The sequence below is a fragment of the Balaenoptera physalus genome (genome assembly GCF_965194825.1).
Source record: "Balaenoptera physalus genome assembly, chromosome: 1".
NCBI classification, from domain to species: domain Eukaryota; kingdom Metazoa; phylum Chordata; class Mammalia; order Artiodactyla; family Balaenopteridae; genus Balaenoptera; species Balaenoptera physalus.
In genome coordinates, this window is record NC_138882.1 from 41,558,601 (window position 1) to 41,574,081 (window position 15,481).

At 50.3% G+C, this 15,481-nt stretch overlaps 1 protein-coding gene across 1 annotated transcript; it reads left to right on the forward strand.

Moving 5' to 3' along the window:
* Positions 1 to 615: 615 nt before the first annotated feature.
* NENF (neudesin neurotrophic factor) lies at positions 616 to 10,847 on the forward strand. Its single transcript, XM_082472166.1, has 4 exons — positions 616 to 1,000; positions 8,440 to 8,500; positions 9,493 to 9,596; positions 10,548 to 10,847. The coding sequence occupies exons 1-4, from the start codon at positions 854 to 856 to the stop codon at positions 10,722 to 10,724; spliced, it is 489 nt and encodes a 162-aa protein (XP_082328292.1). The 5' UTR covers positions 616 to 853; the 3' UTR covers positions 10,725 to 10,847.
* Positions 10,848 to 15,481: the final 4,634 nt, after the last annotated feature.

Consider the following 15,481-nt stretch of genomic DNA (forward strand, 5'->3'; position numbering starts at 1 on the left):
GCCGGGCACTGTCCTTCCTCAGCATTTAAGCAGTTTTCTCTTTGCAGGGATTGTCCTCCCCCAGGTTACCTCCCTCATGTCCTGTAGATGTTCATACAAATACTGCCTTCTCATTGGGGCCTTCCCTGGTCAGCCTATTTAAAATTGCAACTCCCAATGCTCGCTATCCCTTTGCCCACTTTATTTTTCTCCCTAGCATTCATCACCATCTAACATACTACTTATGTATCGTGTTTGTCTATTTTGCCCATAGAATGTAAGCTCCATGGGGCGTGGATCTGTCTTGTTCAGCGATGTGCCTCCAGTGACCTGGTACATGGAGGCCCTCAAAAAGTATTTGCTGAATAAATCAGTGAAGAAATCCTTGCACAAATGTTAGCTATAATTATTTCAGTGCATGTCTTGTGCCCTACCCTCTGCAAAAATCCTTTGGGGACTCGAAATTTAAACACAACTGGGAAGAAAAAAAATCAGCCAAAAGTAAAAGTGAATTAATAAAGTTGGGGTCCTAGGTTATAAATCTCTCTTCCTAGTTGCTGGAATGTTGGCTGTGTCAACTCTGTACCTAATCAAGGAACTGCTGTAACAGACGCCACTGTTTGGCGCAACACTCAGTCCGCAGTTTGGAGTCGGGAGCCCTCGGAATCCTAGCTCCAAGTATCCGGCTTCGGCGTCCCAGCGGCCGAGCGCGCCCCGCAGCGCGTGGAAGGCGCGGAGTCCGGCTCCTGGCTCCCGGCCCCGGGGACTCCGGGCGCCGGGCGGGCGCGCGCGGGGTGGGGTTCCGAGGCCGCGGGGCGCGCGCGCGCGGGCTCCGCCGCCCAGGCCGCCCCAGGCCCGATTCGGTGCGCTCACCATGGCGGGCCCCGCGCTGGCCCTGGTCCTGGCGCTGGCCGCGGGGCTCCTCGCAGCCGGGGCCGGGCAGGCGCCGCGCCCTGCCGAGCGGGGTCCCCCGGTGCGGCTCTTCACGGAGGAGGAGCTGGCCCGCTACGGCGGGGAGGAGGTGAGCGGGGAAGCGCGGGCCCAGGGACCGGGCCGAGTCCGGCCTCGCGGAGAGGGAGGCGGGGACCCCGGGAAGCCGCGGCGCCGAGGGGAGGCCTCGGGGAGAGGCGCGGGCCTCGGCGGGCGCCCCCTCCCGGAGCCCCGGCTTCGAGCTGGGCGCGAAGCCTGCCGGGCTCCTCTCTCCAGGCCTGGATCGCCGCCTGGGGACCGGGGGGCAGTCCCCAACACTCGGGGCTCCCTGCTTCCCCCTTCCCCAGCCAGAGCACCCCACCCCGCGCTTCTCCCTCTCTTCCCGCGAGCTGTTTCCTAGAGACGCATTTTGGCTGGAGGTCTGTACACGAACCTCAGAACTTTTTTGTTTTCAATGTAAGCATCAGCTGCGGGCACACACTTCTGCCTGCTCCTGGGGGCAGTGGCGGGAGAGGGAGAGAGGGACGCAAGGCCTGCTCCCTGGGTTAGGCGGGAATGGGGACAGGTCCAGGGTTGATCCAGACTTTCCCTGCACTTTGCCTTCCTCATTTGCCGGGCCTCCTCTGCAGCTGACTCCTCACACTGGCTCTTAATGCCTGTGCTCTTGAGGCTGAGCCAGAGCTGGGGGAGATCGGAGGTTAGAGACAAAGATGACCCCCACCCCCAGACGCACCCACTTCGGTCCACATCGGTCAGCAGTCTGGACGTGTCTAGGATATTCCTCACAGCCATCTGACATTCGGGTTGTTGGGGCCCAGTGTGATGGCCGTGGAGTGTGGGAACAGGATGCTGCACATGGGAAGGGCCGTGGAGCTGATACTAGATCAGGAGGTGGGGGGAACGGTTTGGTGGGGAAATCAGGGAACTACAGCATTTCAGAGTTGATAGGAATCAACCTCCTGCTTTTACAGGTGAGGAAACTGAGGCATGCCACCAGTTAATGGTAGAACAAGGAAGGAACCTAATATTCTCTTGTTAAAACCCTCTTGGTGTGGGCTCCCTAACCCCCAAGTTAAGTAGCCTTAGCTGGACTAGTTTCTCCAGGGGGATTTAGAAACCTGGCCCTTAGGCAGTGGTGCTAGTTTGGGCATCACTGTAAAGAGAGGTTGGTTAGAAGCCTGAGTCACTGAGAACACAGAAGGAGGGAGACAGGCATGTGACTGGATGTTAAGGGACCCCGTCTTTTGGAGCAGCAGGGAACCAGATGGTACCAGGTCAGGGAACCTGTGCAGAAAAGAGTTAACATAACAGGCCCGCAGTCCTTAGAAAGACCTTGGCTGATGTCTGGATTTCCAGGGTGTTCTGCATTTCCCTAACAGATAAAGGTGGCTCAGTCTGGGCTCTTCGTACAAACCGTGCATTCATGTTGAACACTGCTAGGCGGAGAGGGCCTGCATGGCCGGTCCCCAGTAAAAACGTTGGGCTCTGAGTCTCTCATGGGCTTCCCTGGGCAAAAACATTGCACACGTGTTGCTGCATTTTGTTGCCGGGGAAAGAATGTGCTCTGTGTGGCGCCTCATGGGAGGCAGACAGTGTAAGGAAGTCCACAGGTAGATAGATTCCTCTAGACTCTACCTGTGTCCTTTCCCCTATGACCCTTACTACATCACTGTAATAAATCATAGCTCTGAGTACAATTACATGCTAAGTTCTATGCGTCCTCGTGAATCTCCAAATGTGGGGGTGATCTTGGGGGCCCCCAGCACAGAGTCCAAGGGAAGAGAGAATTCCTAGTGGAGATTACATGCAGGAACCATGCCCAGGGTTCAGGATGAGGACTGAGAAAAGACTCTTGGTTTTTTTATGCTGATATTGTTGATTGATACGCAACTGCCGGAAGGAGAGAGGGAGGCTTGAGATGGAAGCAGGTTAAGGAAAGAATTGTTTGGGGTGTGGTGCCCAGAGGATGTCTGCAGGCAGAGAGAGTAAGAGAGGAGAGAGGCAGTTGAGCGCAGCTGGTTAGAGCTGCCCTGTGCTGAGGTTTGCCCTAGATGGTTCTGGTTTATGCCTATTGTACTGGGATAATTATTAATAGCACCACCTTTCACTCTCAGAAGTGTTACCGTTTGTATAATACATTATGCAAATAGTATAGTTAGAGCATTATACCTTTGAATCATATCTGGATTTGAGTCCCTTTGGGCAAATAGCTAAACCTCTTGGAGTCTTAATTTTCTTTTATCATCTGTGGTACTTGTTATCGGTCAGGGTTCCACCAGAAACAGAACCAGTGAAAAATATATATATATAGGTATGTTTTTAATTATAAGAATTGGTTTATGTGATCATGCAGACTGGCTAGGTAAGTCTGAAATGCATAGGGCAGGCTGTCAGGAAGGGCAGGCCGGAAACCTTTGGCAGGAGCGGTGCTGCAGCCCACAGGTGGAATTTCTTCCTCCTCGGGGAAACCTCAATTCTGTTCTTAAGGCCTTTCAACTGATGGCATTCGGGCTCACCTAGATTATCCAGGATAATCTCCTTTACACAGAGTCAACTGATTGTAGATGTTAATCACATCTACAAAATACCTCCACAGCAATACCTAGATAAGTACTGAATAACTGGATACTGTCGCCTATCCAAATTGACACATAAAACTGACCGTGATAATGGCTACAGGATAAGAGTTCCTACTCTACATGGGGGTTTTGTGAGGATTAAATGAGATGGCGATATGCAAAGTGCATAGCGTAGTAGGCCTAGTGTAGTCTTAGCATAGTAAGCCTTAATCAATCTTAGCTGCTATTATTCTTATTAGCTTATTATTAAAGATACAAACAAGAGGCACTATAACAGGCCCATAATCCTCTTATGCAATTCAGAAATCAAATAAGCTCTGAGAAGCAGAAGGTTTTTTGTTTTTGGCCGCACCGTGCATCAGGCCGGTTCTTAGTTCCCCAACAAGGGATCGAACCCGTGCCCCCTGCATTGGGAGCGCAGAGTCTTAATCACTGGACCGCCAGGGAAGTCCCAGAAGGTTTTTTTTTTTTTACATCATTTGACAGCAGAACCCTGCCTGATCTGAACTCCTTTGGTGATGGAACCCTTTGGAGCTACACGAGTCTATTTATAGTCTTTATTTATCCTACTTAGTGTGAATATTCATGTTTATGCTTTACTGTGGAAATATTGATATAGATGACGATGGGGTGCTGCCTCAGACCCCGGTAGGTGCTCTGGCATGTGCCCCATAACACCTTTCTAAAATCTGACAAATTCTGCATTCCAAAACACATCTGACCCCCAAGGGTTTCTGCTATGGGATTGTGGACCTTGTATAACAAGTCATTCTGAAACATCTAGCTATGAATTCTCATTCCTGTTATAATCCTTTTGGACGAGAGCCAAGGCAGACCCACCAGTTCCACATTCTGCTGCCTGGTTTGTGGTGAGAGCTCGGGCACCCCGGCAGGAAGCTGCATAGTATCTTCAGTGGACGCTTCAGATTGGAAATCACGAAAGACAGGGGTCCCGGCTGCTGGTGTCTTTCACAGAACCTACTGTGTTCTGGATCTACTACACGAGGCCCTGTGCTACTTTATCCCTTTGGGGCAGTTTAGGTTGTCAGAGTGATCCACAGTGTGGCTCCCTGAATCATTCCCACGTGGGAGTGTGAAGATAGCTACACGTGTGCTTCCGGCATGAATTAGTCCTCTTGGAATACCTGCTGAAATCCAGCCTCCCCGGTGCCTCTTCAAAGCCCATTCTCCCAGTAATCCTAGTAAGGCTTGCAAAGAGGAGGTCATTTTAGGGACCTTTCCTGTAGATAACACATAGATCACAGAGTAAGCACGTTGAACAAAAATGAACGTAGGTTGAGAAAGGTCACATGTGTCCAGAGGGCCTTCCTGTGGTCCCTGATTTCTTCAGCTGCCCTTATAACTGGAGATATTGATCACACGCTTTCATTGACAGCTTTCGCCGTGTCACATCAGCTGTTCTTTTAGCAGGGCTTCACTGTTTACAAATTATAGGTCAAAGATTGGCGTTCAAGTTTTCGACAAGGATGAATGTCGCAGGAAGGGCTTTAGAATCAAACAGGTGTGAGTCTGAATTCTGGCTATTTATTTACCAGCAGAGAAACTGTTGGCAAGTTATTTAAACTCTAAGCCTCAGTTTCTCCATCTACAAAACAGGTATAGTAATACCTTTTTCAGAAGGTCATTGTGAAAATTGACCTAAGTGACATACGTTAGTATAAGTAAACATGTATAACATACGGAGAGAACCTAGCACGGTAGAATCTCAGTAAATATGAATTTCTCTGCCCTCCCTTTGATCACACCTGAAATATATTAATTGCCCTGAATTATAGGCCTCTAGTAACCAGCATGAGTGGCTGATGGCCCAGCCCAGGCAACATGATCAAAATAATATTCTTGTATGACTTACCCTCACATCGAGCTTCTAGAATAGAAAAACAGCATAAATCACAAGCCATTCATGAGTTTGGTCATCGTTCTTCCTCGGGAAATAAATGTGTGGCAGGACTGGGGGTGAGAGGTGTATATATACCTTCTTTGCTGCTGGCGTTCTAACCTGTATGTCAGACGCTGGAATCTGCAGAATTTTCCCCAACGGAGACGAGTCAATGGCACGTGAATGTTATTTTCCCCTGCCTTAGCAATGGAGGAAAAAGGCGGGGGAGGATTGGTTTATTAAGGAAAGCAGATGTCATGAAGCAGTTAGCTTTGGGGCAGGGCGGCTGGGGTGACTTCGAGGATTCTCTTTGGTCCCGAGCGAATGTCATCCTCCACCCTCCAAGGGCGAAACTGACTTTTGCTACCCTCAGAAAATATGTTTTCTGCCTTACTTGCACCGTAGGATACCAAATGCAGGGAGGGGAGGGCCGCCTGCCCCCATACCTCCAGCAGGACTTCTGGGCCTGGGACCAGATGTCTGTATTTAACAAACACAATATAGAGCCAACTCTGCCACGCACCGTCCTAACCACTTTAAAGCATTAAATCATTTAATGATGACCCGTGAGGAAGGAGCTATTATCATCATCTCATTTTTCAGGTGAGGAAGGAGCCATAGGGCGGTTGAGTAACTTGCCCAAGGTTACACAGCTAGTGAGTAAAAGAGGTGGACCAAGCTGTGCTTTCTCCAGTTTGTACAAACGAAATGAACCACCAGAAGCCTCCCTTTCCATCACTCAAGCAGTGACCTGTTCGGGGGTATATTGGTTCAGCTCAGAAGAAGGTATCAGAGGGCAAGCATGACCAGAAATGTTGTTTACCTTCTGAGTTTATTTAGGGCAACCCTGGACCCTGAGCTTGCCCAAGGCCCCTCTAGGCTTTAGGGTTATTCTTTGTAAATGGAATTTGTCTGTGCTCACTCACCAGCTCTCCCTGGAATCTGTACTAAGGGGGGATGGGGTGACATTTGTTTTCTGCTTTTCTAAAACTTAATAGTGAAGAGTAGGACTTGTACTTCTTCTGAAAGAATCATCCTGGACAGACAATAAAGAATATACAGACAGTGAAGGCTGTTGGATAGAGGCAGGTGAGTAAAGAGGTGAAACCACCCTCTCTAATTATACAATAAAATGACGGCTTGCAGACGTTTTGGCTGTGTTAAGGAATCTATTTTGCATCCTACCCTGGTGTACACACACACACAACTGAAACAAAAGTGCCGTGAAACTATGCTCATTCTTACTATGTGTGAGGCACTCTGATGTTTTCTAGTTTCTGCTCTATTTTGAACTTTTTTTCCCCTATTTCATCTTTTTTTAAATCTGTTGATAAATCACTAAATTGATTCCATGACCCACTAATATGTTACCAATGCCAATTGCAGTTAGAAAAACATGGCCTTAGACCATTGGAGGGCCCAGGTATTTCTGCAGAAGAAAACATCTGTAGTAGTTTCTCTCTGTTTCAAGAAGAGTCACCAGTGAGGAACTTCTGCTCTGTCCCCAGCCTCTGCTGCAGGGTCTGAGGGTGCTGGAGGCCCAGGAGTTCCCGCCTTCCTGCCTGCACCCAGGCTCCAGGGCTCTCCCAGGTGTGGAAGAGGCCCTCCTTCCTCTGCCACACCGCTCTGGTATCCCTTTGTCATGGTAGCTCACGTGGCACTCCCTCCTGGCCCTGCTTGGCCACAGGCAGGGAGGAAGGCCAGATGGCCAAGCAAGCCCAAGACCCAGAGGAAAGATAAAGGCCCTGCCTCATTGATGCAGGTGGCTCCCCTGGTTCCCTAACATCTGGGTACCTCCGACCCACTCCCTGTGTCTTTCTTCGTGGCCCTGGGTCTTTTGAATGAATTTCCCAGGACACCCACCCTCTCCTGGTCCCAGGCAAGTGCACTGTCCTAGTGCTGTGTGCCCTCTGGTGGGGCAGGCCAGAGAGGGGACTGAGCCTTGGATTCCTGGGCTCCAGATTCCAGAAACTGCTTTCCCTCTGATTTGCTCTGTGACTCTGGGTAGGTCTCATAATCTCCCCAGGCCTGGATAATGAAGGTGCATTTGTAAAACGAAGGTGTTAGATAGATTAGCTTCAAGGCCCCTTCTGATTTTAACTTAAATTCCTCCAGAGTCCTTATCTGTCGCTTGGGAATTACATTTTTTTCTATCTTTCCTTTTGTATACCCATGAATATAGCAAAAAATAAAGTGTAAAACCCAAGGAACTGCAAGGAAACAGTATTGCTTGTATATTTCTAGTACCATAAATGGCTTTTTGAAGGACAAACTGGTAAAATATAAAAAGTGATTATGTTCATCTACTTATATTCGATATATTGAAATAGGCCTCAAGGAGATAACTCAACAAATTAGAAAGTAACTTGTAGAAAGATATTCGTAATGCTGCCATTTATAGTTCTCAGGAATTGGAAGTGATCCAAAATAGAATAGCTACACAAACAGGTACACAGTATCACTAAAATAAGATAGAACTGTTTAAGTGACAGCTGTTTTGGTTATTTCAATACATGAAAATGTTTGTATGAACTAATATTACCTGTAGGAAGCAAAATATTGATATAAAATAGATCATTTACACTGATTACCTCCATGTATGTACATCGATGAAGATGAAATTTGGATTGATTTAATTTTTTTTTTTTCCTGGCCATGCCATGCGGCATGTGGGATCTTAGTTCCCCAGACAGGGATCGAACCCATGCCCCCTGCATTGGGAGCGTGGAGTCTTAATCACTGGACCACCGGGGAAGTCCCATGGACTGATTTAAGTAATTCATTTAATATTCTTTTGAGTTTTTATCTGTACGGAGTTGCTTCAGTTCCTGGGAAAGGTATTGCCATAGGCTTGTCATGATGCTTCGTGACTTTTCCAGGTTTCTGTGAGTGGGCATGACATTGCGCAGGTGGGGCGAGCTCCCTGAGGACCGGCTTGTAACTTCACCCGCCGCCCTCTGCACCGGCTGTGATGGGAAGAGATTTTACTCACTTGAACTGGCGGAGCTGGGCTCTTTGTCTCCTCCTCACAGCTTCTCTCCTGCTTCCTAGGAAGATCAGCCCATCTACATGGCAGTCAAAGGGGTGGTGTTCGATGTCACTTCTGGAAAGGGTAAGTGGCTTGGCTTTATGAATCCTTACCTCTGGGGAGCGTGGCAGCCTGAGTGGGTGCTGGAGGTGTGAGGGAAGGGAGGGAATGCTGGGCAGGTCCTTTCCCCCCCCAGCATGAGTTCACAGTCTTTGTCAGTGAGGCACTTCAACCGTGTTTTTCTCATGATGTCACGCTCCTGCTCAAAAGCCTTCCATGGCCGCCTGTTGCCTATAGAATCAAAGTCAAACTGGATGATTTACCCTAGATAAAGCAGTGAGAAGAAAAGTATTACTTAGCAAAGAGTCATGATCATAGAACATTATAGAACGTTTTAATGCCATCTCATGTTTTCCCTAATGGAAACTACAACTGATATCGTGGAAGTAGTCTTATAATGGTTCATTGTTTATTTGATACCAAACAAAAGATGTATGGAAGTAGACTTGGCTTCCATGAACATTTAGGAAGACAGAACATTTTTCTTGTTTACATTTTTTAAAAATATTTATTTATTTGGTTGCACTGGGTCTTAGTTGCGGCAGGCGGGCTCCTTAGTTGTGGCTCACGGGCTCCTTAGTTGTGGCTCGCCTGCGGCATGTGAACTCTCAGTTGCAACATGAATGTGGGATCTAGTTCTCTGACCAGGGATGGAACCTGGGCCCCCTGCATTGGGAGCGTGGAGTCTTATCTACTGCGCCACCAGTAGGAAGTCCCTCTTGTTTACATTTTAAATATTTTTAAGGGATTATTTTCATTCTGTATTTAAAAAAAAAAAAAATCACCTCTGAGCCCAGCATGTGTGACTTATGCCGTATTCTGAATTAGCGGAATCCAGTCGGAAGGCTGGGGGCGGCTTATTGGACCCCCCACCCTCACTGATGTCCCTCCCCTCAGCCGAGCCTTTGCAGGATTGGGTGGGGTGGGGTCTCAGAAGCCCCGCCCCCTGCCGTGTACAGGCTCCTGGCTGCTCTGTGCACACCCACTCACATCTTCTTCCTTCCTCCCCCCTACAGAGTTTTATGGACGAGGAGCGCCCTACAACGCCTTGACCGGGAAGGACTCCACCAGAGGGGTGGCCAAGATGTCCCTGGATCCTGCAGACCTCACCCACGACACTGTGAGCGAGACAATGAGCCTCTGTCAAAGTGTCCCACCTCCTTGGCCATGGCCTTTTTTCTTCCCCACGCCCCACCTCTGGGCAGTAGCAAAGCTTCCTAACTAGTCTATTTACTGTTCCAGAGGTAGCCAGTTGTTTTCTTAAAGTAGATATCTTCCTGTGCCCCTCCTGCTCAGCAACCTTCCAGGGCTCCCCACTGCCTACAGAGTCAAGTCTGAACTCTTGTGAACTTGAGATCAAACTCAGTTGATCTTCAGAGTTTGGCTCCAGCCTGCCCTGGCTGCCCCATCCCCCTGACCGTCTGCACCCGCCACCCCCCAGCCTCTGATAGCTTTGCTGTTAGTCCCTGAGACCCGCTTTCCAGGCCACTCCCGGGAGCTCAGGGGAGGAACGGGGTGGGGGAGCAGAGTCTCCGCCGCGCTCATATTTCTGTGAAGGAGAAAATAGCATTAACCAAAACCATTTCGGGGTCTAAGTAATCCCAACAGAAAGGCTGGCATTCACCCCCGTTGTGCTCAGGTGAGTCACAGTCTTAAGCTGCAACATTACAGAAGCAAATCAAGAAACTACAGAGGGAGGAAGGGCGTGTAAATCTGTGAGGGGACGAGTGTAGTGGGCAGGGGGCTTAATCGGGCAGGAGGAGGTGGTTGCAGACTGCAGAGCGCCCCCCGATGCCGGCCAGGCTGGGGGTTCTCTGGAGTCTAATTCCTACGTCAGTCAGACCACAAACACGGTGCAGCCATTGCTGCCCCCACGCGTAACCTCCGCAACACACACGCACACACAGGGCTGTCTCGAAAAAACTGTCCACGATTTGATTTCTGATATATTTTTTCCCTCGCATTAGGGGGCGTGGGGCGAGTAAAGTCGGGGTCGGGGCTGGCGAGAAGCCGGTGGCAAGCACGAGTCACTCATTCCTACCCCTGTATTTCTTGGGCTTTTCTCCCCAAGACGGGCCTCACAGCCGAGGAGCTGGAATCCCTGGATGATGTCTTCACCAAAGTGTACAAAGCCAAATATCCCATCGTTGGCTACACAGCCCGGAGAATCCTCAACGAGGACGGCAGCCCCAACCTGGACTTCAAGCCTGAAGACCAGCCCCATTTTGACATAAAGGACGAGTTCTGATCTGCAGGAGACCATTCTTGGGAGGGTGAGGCAGGGAGACACTCAGATGCAAACTCTCCTGCAAAACAGGCTGCTGGGGCCTCTGGTCACCGGATCTGAATAAAGCAGACGTTTAACCTGGAACACTGAATGCCCTTTATTGCCCTTGGTCAAGTGTTCTACCCACCTAGGTATCCTGCCCGCACACCAGCCAGGGAGGTAATAGTCACTGAGGGGGGGACACCTCCTAGGTGTCAACATGGGCTATGGGGGCAGAGGAATTACGAGTGACCTTTATTTCTTCTTTATATTGCTGTGTACTTGCCAAGTTTTGTACCATGACCATGTGTACTTTAGAATAAGCACCAAAATAAACTTCCTGTTTTCACAAAAGGAGAATTCTTCCACATGTGCCCTCTCCTTGGAGCTTCATGAACACCCCTTGTCTCTGCTGGCCTGCTTTCTGTCTCCCCGGCCTGTGAGGGGGCGGGGGCCGGGCAACAGGGGCATCCAAGAGATGTGGCAGAAATGGGGTGCATTAGGTGGAGGGGTGGAGAATGGGAAAGAAAGCTATTAAAGGGCCTGGCTTTACACCACAACCAGGAGAGTGACGGTATGAACTGGCTTCAGCCCCTTCTGCAGCTGGAAGGTGGTGAGGAGGGCCGGGGTCCAGTGTGGGCAGAGCCTGCCCTGGAGGTCATTCCAAAGATGGTGAAGCACATGCAACATGCTGGACTCAGGTCAGATTTCATAAGGAAATCCCTTTTGAGGGTAGGATTCTTCCCTCCAAGGGACATTTGGCAATGTCTGGAGCTATTATTTTTAAAATTTTGGTTGTTAAAACTGTAGGATGCTATCTAGTGGTAGCATGTGTCTAGTGATGGTATCTAGTGTCCAGTGATGTTGTTTTTGTTTTGGTTTAAAGACTTTAAAAAATATATATTTATTTATTTTGGCTGCACCAGATCTTAGTTGTGGCATGCAGGATCTTTTAGTTGAGGCATGTGGGATCTAGTTCCCCAACCAGGGATCGAACCTGGGCCCCCTGCATTGGGAGCGTGGAGTCTTAGCCACTGGACCACCAGGGAAGTCCCCCAGGGATGTTGTTAAACATCCTGCAACGCGCAGGACAGTCCCCACAGCAGAGAATTACCTGGTCCAAAATGTCAATTGTGCCAAGGTTGAGAAATCCTGGAAATTTTACTGTAGAGATAAACTTGACATACAACTTTGTCTTTTATTTAAACAAATAGCAACTACCCCCTAGAGAGACCTTTTACATAGAAGAATTTTAAGCAGAAGAATCTCCTAGGGTGACTGTTCAAAATGCTGATTCCTATGTCCTACCCCCAGGGCTTATGATTTAGTATTTCTAGAACATGGCCTGGGAACTGCATTTGTAATGAGCTCTCCAGGAGATTGTGATACACTTGGGCCCAGATGTACTTTGAGAAACACCACTTATGCTTTACCAGTCACCGCAGGGAGGACTCATCCAGATCCTTTCGGAGGACCACGTTTGACCTTTGCTTTACTCTTTGGTGTGTCCAGACTAATGGTGAACTCCTGGGTCCCACTCCAGAAGCAGGGAGCTTGCTGGCCATCCAAGAAGAATGGGTCTAGAATTTATCAGAAGGACTCTTTGGCCTAGAATTCAGGAAGTTGTTCATGCGGCCAAGGTAGTCTGTACTGGGACATTTTGCCCCCAAACAGATGATGTATGAATGAACACAAATGGTTATAAGTCCTTGGGAACCCCCGAGAGGTGACTTTTACTTATGTGCCACCCACTTCCCGCATCACCAAGCAATGGATGGGCTAGGATTCCATTCCTTGGAGCCCCGTCTCTGCAAGGTGGGCAAGGTCTCCAAACTCAGATCCCTGGGAACTTTCCAGGACCACTGTTTCCCCCGCTCCCCTCTCCTCCCCTTGCCCCCATCACAGCACATTTTTCCCTCAGGGTCGTAGGATCCCCACTCCTGGGGCAATTCTGCCCAGTTCCCTGCCCTACACTTCAAAGACCACCTCCTACACCCCAGCAAGGGTCTTCTCTGAATGTCTCTCATTTCGAGATTCCAAGTCAGCCTTTGCCAGGACAGAGCACACACAAATCTGGGCACCCCAAACAGGCGCCACTAAAGGTAGGTACAGCTCAGGGGAGGGGGATGCAGGCTGGCGGGGGGATTTGCATCATTGGTGTCTGTGGGACCTAAAGAAAAACACACAGATCCCTGGAGCCCAAAGCCTGCTGCCCCATTTACCCCTTCTCCCACATTTGTTTGTCATGTCTTCTTTGCTTTAAAGGTTTATATCCTTAGAAGACTCAGCTTGGATGCACCTCTGCCAGGAAGCCTTCCTCTGAGGTCCCCTATAGCTTAGCAATCACCCACTTTGCTGTAATTGCCTATTGATGAGATTGTCTCCCCCAAACACGAAAGCACAGACACTCACCTAGGGTGGCCAACCTTTCCCGACTTGCTGGGTTTTACACTGAAAGTCCTGCATCCCAGGAAACCCTTCAGCAGACCTGAGGGACAGAGCTGCACCAGCCTCACCAGCAGCTGAGGCAAGGCCTCCTCCCAGCGGGGGACCCCAGGCATAGTGGGAAGGTCATGCACCACCTTGGAATGAAGAAGGAAGAAAGGAGCTATGACCTTTACCCAGGAGAAGCGAAGGTGAGGGGAAGGCGATGGGAGAGTGGATGGGGGCTGGGTTCTTAACCACACAGGTTCAAGTTCAACCTCTCAGAAGGGACACTCAATTTCTGGCCTAAGGTAGAGGTGCCCAGCACATTGGAGTGTTGTTGATATTGGTATAATTCACGAAGTCCTTCCCCAAATCTAAGTTCCTCTTGCAAGGTGCATCTCCTCCACCGTCTCCCAGGCAATGCCCAGGCAGCTCCTCCTGCCTCATGTTTCCCGCAGCCGGGGTACTCACCCCTCCTTCTCTGTGCTCCTGGCGGGCAGCTGCCCGGGCCTCCCCGACAGGTGGAACGGAGCCGGCTCCCTGCCCATAACAGGGATGAAGAGACTTAAAGGTTTAAAGGCAGGAGACAAGGCCTGGGAGCAGGGAGCCTGGTTCTCCATTTGGAAGATAAGACCACTAAGTATTGAGCATCCCAGAGGGGAGAGCGATGGAGCTGACTGGTCAGCAGGAGAGCGGGCAGAGGGGCCTGACCAGCAAGCCAGCTCCTAGAGGTACGGTCGTGCAGAGGGCATCCTGCCCGGGTCCCAGCCTGGACGGATGACCTCCAGACTCAGACGCCTCATGTCCTTCAGGCATCTGCTCCAGGGGGCTCTGCTCACCACCTCCTTAGCTTCCAGGAGAAACACTAAGGGTCTGGATAAAGCAGCCTTGCCCTCTACACTGGCTTCCTTCAAAAGGCCGCTTCTCAAAGCCCCAGACTCCAACAAGCATGGCCTGCTGGGGCTCTGTCAGCTCCTGGAGGCTTCCAGGCCACGAAGGCCTTGCTCAAGCAGGCCTGGAGGTGCCCAGGCTTCTCTGGAGAGGCACGCTGGGCAGGCTGCCCCATGGCTGGTGGGGAAATTATCCAGGCAGAGGCTGGCCCTGCAGGCGTCTGTTTGGGACATCAGATGTAATTATTGCCTTGATACCGCAATGTGTCGCTCATTTCTTATGCTCCATTTCACAGTCAGCCCAGCACGTGTCGTGTCATCCCTCAGTGACAGACTCAGCTCTCTTCCCACGGCTCCTCTGCCATGAGAGCTGCTCTGAGCCATTCTGAGGCATTCCCAACGGCAAGCGCAAGGCCTTAACCCCCGGGAGCAACCCTCCACCAACAGGGCTGGAGCCAGTACACCAATCCCACACCCCGAGGCCCATTCTACAGGGGTCCCAGGAGATGCTGAGCCCCAGCCGGGCACAGCCGGAATCAGCTCCATACACACCCTTGAACTGGCCGGTCCCATGACTCACTTCCAAAATGTGAGCCCCTGCTCAGTCTCTGCTTTGGGGGAGAACCCCGGTTAAGACAAAGTTTACTTCCTAAGACACTAACACAATCCCCTTATGCCAAACTCAGTTTTACTAATAACATCTGACACTTGTATAGCACTTTACGGTTCACAAAGCTCTCGTTCCAGTGACCATGGCTTACAAATCACCCCCAGAACCTAGTGGCGTGAAACAGCTACTCTTCGTGCTCAGAGACTGTGTGTGTCAGGAACTCTGTGAGGGAAGAGTGGGAACCGCAGGTCCCGTGGTGACTCTGGCTGCCGGCCCAAGCTCCAGCTCTCTCCACGTGTCACTTCTCACAGCGCGAGGTCCGGGCTGTGCCTCCTTTTATGACCCGGCCTTGGCACCAGGCAGCATCACTTCTACTCGCCAAGGCAGCCACGGAGTTCTGCCCAGAGTCAAGGGGCAATGGACCATGCTGGGAAAATACAATCTGCGGTCATTCCTCCCACATGATCTCATTAGATTCTCAGAGAAGAGATGCTATCTTGTCTTTTGGTTTGCAGTACTTAGCTCGGTGCCTGGCACATAGCAGTAAATCACATTTGTCTTGTAGAGAGAGACAGGGTTTGGCATCAGACTGACCTGGTTTGGATCCTGGTTTCATGACTTTCTACCTGTATGATCCTGGAGAAGTTATTTAGCTTCTCTGAGCCTCAGTTTCCTAACCTTTAAAAGGGGGGGTCAAGGGCTTCCCTGGTGGCGCAGTGGTTGAGACTCTGCCTGCCAATGCAGGGGACATGGGTTCGAGCCCTGGTCTGGGAGGATCCCACATGCCGCGGAGCAACTAGGCCCGTGAGCCA

What these genes read in the sequence shown, in the direction of transcription:
- NENF (XM_082472166.1), top strand. Translation starts at nt 854, where the DNA reads ATGGCGGGCCCCGCGCTGGCCCTGGTCCTGGCGCTGGCCGCGGGGCTC. An exon ending in CCCGCTACGGCGGGGAGGAG is followed by an intron (nt 1,001 to 8,439) that starts GTGAGCGGGGAA and finishes CCTGCTTCCTAG; the next exon opens with GAAGATCAGCCCATCTACAT. An exon ending in CAGACCTCACCCACGACACT is followed by an intron (nt 9,597 to 10,547) that starts GTGAGCGAGACA and finishes TTTCTCCCCAAG; the next exon opens with ACGGGCCTCACAGCCGAGGA.